The following is a 7,911-nucleotide window of genomic DNA, read 5'->3' as shown; positions in this document are numbered from 1 at the left end:
TACTGGCAGTGTGAACGGCCCGGCAAAAAAATCAGAATTGAGTCACTTCAGGCTGCAGTGTGAACGCACCCTATTATTGTTGTTGGGTCATTCAGTTTAAAACGTTTTGTTGATTTTTTGTTGTTGTTGTTTAATAAAGTTATGAACGTTTTAAGCCAGTCAGAAGACGTGCTGGTCTCAGCGTCCTGGCGGCGTTCAGTTTGTCACCTAATGCCGAGATCGACTCAAAATCTTCCCCGATCGACGTGTTGCAGCCCTGCTCTAGCAAAGCACGGACAGTTCAGAAACAATATGAAATGGGAAAAAAGTTATTTATTAACTGATTAAATCGTGTTTTAGATTGTTCTTGAAAAACTAATCAGTCTCGGCTAATTAGTGGGTGCACTCACTAATTAGCACAGTGAACCTGTTGATTTTTTACAGCTGACAGCCGCTCCCCTCTCTTGCAGGTACTGCGTACCCCCACTAAATCTTTTAGGGGTACGCAGTACCCTACCGTACCCCCTACCCCCTTCACCCCTGGTTATATCCTCAATGAGGCAGCTAAAAGCTATCACAAAGCGATAACATCTGAGACGAATGAGAAGGGCTTCGCTCCGCCCTCCCATCCTCTCCACCTTCTACAGAGGAACCATTGAGAGCCTGCTGACCAGCAGTATGTCCAACTGGTCTGGGAGCTGTAAGGCCTCAGACTGGAAGTCTCTGCAAAGAGTGGAGAAGACAAGCAAGAGGATCATTGGGGCTCCACTCCCCCCTATCCAGAGCATTGCACACAGACGCTGCTTAGCCAGAGCAAACCAGATCCTCTCTGATTCCACCCATCCTCTCCATGGTCTGTTCATCCGCTTGCTGTCTGGGAGGAGAGTCCGTAGCATCCGCTGCAGAACAGCCAGATTCAGAAATAGTTGTCTCCCACTGGCCATCAGATTGCTCAACAATCCCGTCATGAAGACTCTCTGAGACTGTTTGAAAATAGTAATTATTATTTGCATATTATTTAATTATAGGCACACTTGTGTTTTTGTGTGTGCTCCGGTGGCCAAGTGATGACATTTCATGCCAATTTTACTTATGTTTCTTTGTGCAATGACAATAAAAATAAGTGTAAGTCTAACAGAAGCAGAAGGCTCAATGATACTATCAAATCAATGGCCAGGTCGACATTATCTATACACAATATTTGTATCTAAAAAAAAAAAACTTCTGTGGTGTCAGTGGAAGTCTTCAAAGTGCTGATGTGCTGCTTCAGGGACAAAAGCTCTGCAGGCCGGACTTCAGTTGAGGATTTTATTACAAACTACAGCCAAAGTCAGAACAACAGAAGGCATGAGGAAATCATGGCCCAATTGTAGATAATTCCCTTACAAAAGCACTGGTGTTGTGCTGTCCTGTAGGGCAGAATACAACACCATGTCTGATTTTCCCTAAGCTGCCTCTTTGAGCTTAAGTCTGATAAAACATACTCTAACCGAGTACGCTATTCTTAAGAGAAAATGTCACTATAGTGTTCCATTTTTAATTTCCTCAGTGTCTCAAAAAAACACAACATAGAATGTTTTCAATTTCTGTGGAAAAAGTAAAACTTCCATCCATTTTCTTTACACCCTTGTCCCTAGTGGAGTCGGGAGGGTTGCTGGTGCCAAACATTTCGGGTGAGAGGCGAAGTACACCCTGGACAGGTCGCCAGTCTGTCGCAGGGCAACACAGAGACAGACAGGACAAACAACCATGCACACACACACACACCTAGGGAGAATTTAGAGAAATCAATTAACCTGACAGTCATGTTTTTGGACTGTGGGAGAGAATCCACCATGCAAACTCCATGCAGAAAGACCCCAGGCCGGGAATCGAACCCGGGACCTTCTTGCTGCAAGGCAACAGTGCCACTGTGCAAAATGATCAAAATGAGTTAATATTAAGCTAGAGCAGGTGCTAAAATCTTACATTTTGATGCAGTTGTATTCTGTTTTGCACACATCAAATGGAACATAAATGCCACTTGTCAGTCAGAATCTATATGGTATCAAGATCCCTCTTAAAAAAGTAGAAGGCTTTGAGTTTCTGTTAAAATCAACTTAGAGGTGAACAAGATTCCTGTGAAGTTGTGACAAATTTCCACTGCTGTGGAAATTTGAAAGGTGTTATTTGTCCACAACTTGCCCCCACATCAATTTTGTTGAACACAGTGATGGATCTAGAATATTTTCCATAGGTTGGGGCAGAGGGAAAATTTTAGACCTCTTCTGCGAAGTATGTGAAAATCATCTGTATGTAAATGGAGTTAACAAAATCCAAACAAAACAAACATGTGCGTAATTAATTAGGCTTGCTTAAAAACTGTTGTCAAGGGTGTGCTGTGGTGGCACAGGGGTTTAAGCATAACCCATGTATGGAGGCCTTAGTCATCATTGCAGGTTTGATTCCCAGCCTGGTGACCTTTGCTGCATGTCTTTCCCCATCTCTCATTACCAACTTTCCTATCAAATAAAGGCCACTAGAGCCAATAAAACCTTTTAAAAAAGAAAAAAAAATTGTTGTCAAAATTTGTGCAGAATTTTCAGTGTGCCACCAGAGGGAGCAACACATTAGACCAAGTCTACTGCAATATTAAGCAAGCATAAAGAGAAGTTCCTGTCCCACATCTGGATCAATCAGCTCATATTCTACTCATGTCACTGTTTCTCTTCCTTGCATGCAACCCTGTCAAGCAAAAAATCAGGCCCACTACCAACACTATTCAAACTTGGCCAGATGGGGTTCTGGCTGAGCTGCAAGACTGTTTTGCACACATCAAATGGAACATAAATGCACATCAGTCCCTGGAAGATATTGTACTGTGTTATATCAAAAATTATACTGAAAATATGACAGCATGCAAAAACATCAAAATTTATCCAACTGAAAACCATGGATAAGCAATGAAGTCCAGCATCTGTTGAAAGCCAGAAATGCAGATTTCAAATCTAGAGACAGAGCCTGCTACAACTAAGGCAGCATCAAGACTGCAAAAGTAGAAATTATATTGAAAATGAAGGTCCAATTGGCTCAAAAGATTTACAGCAGATCTGGCAGGGCATACAATATCTACCAAACTATATTCACCAGCCACTTTATTAGATACACCTTGCAATACCGGGATGGGCCCTCTTTTGCCTTCAGAACTGCCTTAATCCTTCGTGGCATAGATTCAACAAGGTACTGGAAACATTCCTCAGAGAGTCTGGTCTGGTCTGCAACTGGTGATAGCATCACACAGTTGCTGCAGATTTATCGGCTGCACATTCATGATGCAAATTTCCCGTTCCACTTACATCCCAAAGGTGCTCTATCAAGCTTATGGCATCATAAGCCATGCAAGCTTAAGATGCCATAAGCTTGTCATGCTCAAGAAACCAGTCTGAGATGATTCACAGTGTATGACATGGCAGATTATCCTCCTGGAAATAGCCAGTGTTTACATGATGCTTAATGGGCCAAAACTGTGCCAGGAAAATATCCCCCACACAATTGTTGCACCACCACCAGTCTGAACCAAGGTAGGATGGATCCATGCTTTCATGTTGTTGACGCCAAATTCTGACCCTACTATCCAAATGTCACAGCAGAAATCAGGACTCATCAGACCAGGCAACATTTTTTCAATCTTCTGTTGTCCAATTCTAGTGAGCCTGTGTAAATTGTTCTTAGCTGACAGGAGTGGCACCCGGGGTGGTCTTCTGCTCCACCTGCCTCAAGGTTTGACATGTTGTGTTTTTGAAAAATTTGAGATGGGATGGTCCCACTCCCGCACAACACTGCCAGTCTCACGATTCTCCAGCCCTTATCCTACAGGAACACCAAGTATATTGGGTACTTGAGAAAGCACACCCAAAAAAATCACCTGTATCGGATGGAGGAAATCTTGTGCTATCAATGTTTCTCTGGCACAGCTCAGCTCAGCAGATAAAGCTGCTGAGCTGCTCAAACGCCTGCTCTGCCCTGTTTTGGATCCCCACCAGTTTGCACAGGGCAAATATGTCAACCAATGATGCCATAAACATTGCATGTCCCACCTAGAACATTGGGGGAATTATGTGCAGACACTTTTTGTGGACTATTCCTCTGCTTTTATCCACCTGTGAATGATCAGAAACTTCCTCACTGCTTGTCCTCAAACCAACAGACTTGGGGCCCCACTGGTTCTCCTCTCTCAAGCTCAGCACAGTTTCACCACAGGGATGTGTGCTTAGTCCCCCCCCTCCACACCCTGGCATTCTACTCATCCTACAGACACCATCATCACCATCATATAATTTGCTGATGTTACGACATGGCGACAGTTTTAACATGCATAACACATATTTTTGTAAAAAGTATACAGTAGTTTTAAATGGCTGTAGTTCTACAGCCATTACTTTTCTAAAGTCATCAGCTCTGGAACAGTATGCCTCAGTCTGTTCCAGTATTTAAAAGCTAATACAGCTCTACACCAGAACAGAAATTGTTCATTCCAAGGTAATAAAGACAACTGATAATAGAAACGATTTTATTTTGTTTATTTGAAGTGATGCTGTATTGTATTATGTATGTATGTATTATATTAATGATACAACCAGCCAACAGTTGTCTGGACCAATCACAATACAGCTGTGTTGTATGTTATTGCAATGATATTATAACTAAAGATTGCTTCACTAGGAAGGACCACGCCACAAACCTGTGCGTTTAAAGACTTATTTATGAATGCATTAGGGATGAAGGGGAGAGGGAGGAAGGGGAGAGGGATGAGGGAATGAGAGGATGGAGGGATGAAAGTATGGAGGGATGAAGGGATGGAGGGATGGACGATCTTGATTCGGTCGTCTGGGAGAATGACGGAAGGCTTGGGATGTGGACACTCTGAGTGGGGGTATGTCTCCGGGAGGCGGTTCCTCTTATTTATTCCCGAGCAAATATAGGAGCCCCCAGACGAAACCTACGGCGAAAGGAAAAAACAATGCATGGTTATGCATAAAGAAGTGTTAAATGAAAGAGGTAAAGGGTAAGGGAGGGTGGGTTTGACGAAACACGACAGACTGAGTAGAGTGGATGGGCAGAGTATAAATAGGCTGCTTGGAAAGTTAGAGGTGTGGTTTGGGCGTGGCCCTGCTCCTGAAATTAAGTTAAAGTATTAACTTCCACTTTTGTTAAACAAGGAAAACTCCAGTCCTAAAGGACAAACTCAAAAAGAAACAAGTTCAATGAGCTCAATTCCTATTTGACATTCCCAAATAGGTTGTCGTACTCCAACCACATGCCCATAGACAAACAGTGATAACAGGGATTTTAATAATATATTTGTGTAAATAAAACCTTTCAGTGTATTTTCTGACCTGTCCAATTAATTTTAAAATTGTACAAGTATGGTGTACTTCCTAACCAAAAGCTTTAATAATCACTGTCTAATGAGGATATTTCCAGCACAACCAGGTGATACCACCTACATACGTGTACGTGTAAAACACATGAAACTACAATGACTCATTTGTCTCAAAGTTTTCAGCTTCCAGGGTGTTTACTACAAATGTACTTTCAGTCTGCCTTCAACATCCCTGTTCTCCTGACATCTGCTGAGCACGCTCTCTGTTCTCAGAAACATGCACTGTCCACGCGTCGGTTCCATGTGTTGATTGGCTACACCCGAGACAAACAAAGATTTTCAACCAATAGGAACAGTGTGCACGCGCTGAGCCATTTCTTCCATCCTGGCGGCACATGCTCAGCTGGGGTGCGTCATATAAAACCTCTGCGCTGTCTTTGTTTACAGTAAAGGGAAGTGAACGGCGTAACACAGGGTTCTATTACGTTCAAGCGCTATTATTCAAAAAAGTACACGTTAATAGCATCGACTATTACTAGGATCACATTGCAGTTATGGTGGCAATGACGAAGAAGGTGAAAACCTTCCAAATCACCTTATCGGATTCAAACAAGTCCTTCTACTGCGGCGGGGACAAGGTGTGTGGCCGAATTGAAGTAGAGGTGAGCGAGGTGACTCGGGTGTCTGCAATGAAGATACTGGCTCTGGGCTGCGCCAAAGTGGAATACGCTAAAGGCAAGCAACGGTGCCGCCAGGAGGCCGAGTACTTACGCTATGAAGAAGTCGTGCATTTGAGCGAGCAGCCCACAGGTTCGGACTTTCTCTCTTTTGTATGTTAACTTATTATTTTCCATATTCCAGGGGAACAGTAAAACATTGAACTTTAAATGTAGCTGTTTTTTCTTCGGTTTTTAACTAATGAAGAAAAGCATGAGTTAACTCTGCCAAAGAAGTGGCAGAGTGGGGCACAATTTAACACCACCTTGTATTGAAACAAATATTTTCTCAGTAAAGAGTTATTAAAATCTCTTTAAAACTTCTCTGCAGATTCCGATGGCTCAGTTGTCTTAAGGCCTGGTAATAAATATGAGTACAAGTTTGGATTTGACCTTCCTCAGCAAGGGTAAGAGTCTCAGAATTCACTTTTTTTTTTTACATGGAATACATCTTTCTCCACTGAATTCTTGCACAGAGCCTGCCTTTTGAATTGCTCATTTCTCTACTCACAGGCAGCTGGTGTCTTCATACAAGGGGAAGTTTGGTTATGTCCACTATTATGTAAAGGCCTTGATGGAGAGGCCACAGCAACCTACTCTGGAGTGCAAGAAATGCTTTGAGGTGGAGGAACCTCTGGACATCAACACACCAGACCTGCTGGTAAGTTGACCTGAATAAGATATTTTTTGCAGTCATCCAAGTCAAATCAGTGAAAACACACACATAATCCACAAATTATATATCTCTATCTATCTTTTCAGTCAATTTCAATTGAATTGAATTATTCTTCTTTTAAATAGTATGAAATATCCCTATTAAGACTAAATTTAGTAATGGTAGAAAAGCCATATGAACTAAATGTTACCATTTCAGTGTATTTTTGGTAAATAGGTACTTAGATTTTCTGACCTGATACAGTAGTAGCAAGATGGATGTCCTCCAGTGTATTATATCATGAAAAAATGATGCATGTAGAAAATGGTGGATACTTAAACCTTGCATCTAAAATGCATCTTTCACTTGAAACACATGTTGAAGCCTTTATATCGTAATCAGTCTAAAATTCACATTTTCAGTGCAAAAATGGCATTTCAAAATAAAAGATATACTGCCTCTACCTAGCCTGCTTACTGTTCCACCTAAAAATGGTGCCCCTAGCGATGACCGTTAATGACATAGATGGAAGAGAACGTTGCTGTGCTGCTAAAGACATCGAATAAGACCTGGAGGAGGTGACCAGGAGGTGACTTTTATATTTTTCCAAACATTTTCTGAACCGTCTGAATGTTTCCTGCAACCAGCCCCAGCAGCAACACACTGCTCTCTGTGATTTCGTTTCTGTCTCAGAAGTTCCCTTTAAGCGTTAGGATGCACTGCAAAAACACAAAATCCCACCACGTAATTTTGAATTTCTAGAACTTGTGTTCTAAACTTGTGGCCATTAAATCGGCCACAAGTTTAAGATTGAAGGCTCACAGGTGAGCCAGAAGCTACAACTGTTGACTACATAGTAAACAGAGATAATTTAAATGATAGAAGAGCAGATATTGGAATGGAAAGCAACTTGCACACAGACCTTGAAATGCTAACTGCAGTGTTAACTGGTGAGAGAATTTTGGAAATGTATCTTTACATTTCCAGTTACATGTTTTTATGGGAATATATCTACCCACATAAGCATACATACAAGTAGGCTCAAAAATATTCATATCTCTGGAAGATTATGGTGTTACTGCAGTGGATTTCAGGCTGATTTGGTCATTTCTTCTGGATCCCATCTAGTGTTCACAGGGGTGAAAGTAGTTTTAAATTCTTGGGGGTACTATGACAAAAGTGTGTGTGTGTGTGTGTGT

General features: G+C 41.8%; 1 protein-coding gene and 1 long non-coding RNA gene across 2 annotated transcripts in view; one reads left to right on the top strand and one right to left on the bottom strand.

Annotated features, from left to right (window-relative positions):
• The window catches only part of LOC106943466 (uncharacterized), an 8,308-nt gene extending 3,956 nt beyond the window's left edge, over positions 1-4,352 (bottom strand). Inside the window, exons 1-2 of the long non-coding RNA XR_001423921.1 lie at positions 4,341-4,352; positions 3,092-3,095 (exon numbers count right to left, since the gene is read on the bottom strand). This is a non-coding gene — a long non-coding RNA (uncharacterized LOC106943466). The remainder of the gene's footprint in view (positions 1-3,091; positions 3,096-4,340) is intronic.
• Positions 4,353-5,731: 1,379 nt separating this feature from the next.
• On the top strand, positions 5,732-7,113 carry LOC106943465 (thioredoxin-interacting protein-like). The gene is made up of 3 exons (XM_015026778.1): positions 5,732-6,151; positions 6,389-6,464; positions 6,571-7,113. Exons 1-3 carry the CDS (start codon positions 5,896-5,898, stop codon positions 6,725-6,727), a joined length of 489 nt encoding a protein of 162 aa, XP_014882264.1. The 5' UTR covers positions 5,732-5,895; the 3' UTR covers positions 6,728-7,113.
• The last annotated feature ends 798 nt before the right edge of the window (positions 7,114-7,911 follow it).

This window comes from Poecilia latipinna, unplaced genomic scaffold (genome assembly GCF_001443285.1).
Source record: "Poecilia latipinna isolate Pla-1442-1.1 unplaced genomic scaffold, P_latipinna-1.0 Scaffold5328, whole genome shotgun sequence".
Taxonomy (NCBI): Eukaryota; Metazoa; Chordata; class Actinopteri; order Cyprinodontiformes; family Poeciliidae; genus Poecilia; species Poecilia latipinna.
The sequence above is the reverse complement of the archived record's forward strand: the minus strand, read 5'-3'. Positions and strand labels throughout refer to the sequence as shown.

Bases quoted from the DNA above. Each gene is read 5' to 3' on its own strand.
- LOC106943465 (XM_015026778.1), top strand. From the start codon at position 5,896: ATGGTGGCAATGACGAAGAAGGTGAAAACCTTCCAAATCACCTTATCG. The intron at 6,152-6,388 runs GTTCGGACTTTC...ACTTCTCTGCAG, and splicing joins TTTGAGCGAGCAGCCCACAG to ATTCCGATGGCTCAGTTGTC. The intron at 6,465-6,570 runs GTAAGAGTCTCA...CTCTACTCACAG, and splicing joins TTTGACCTTCCTCAGCAAGG to GCAGCTGGTGTCTTCATACA.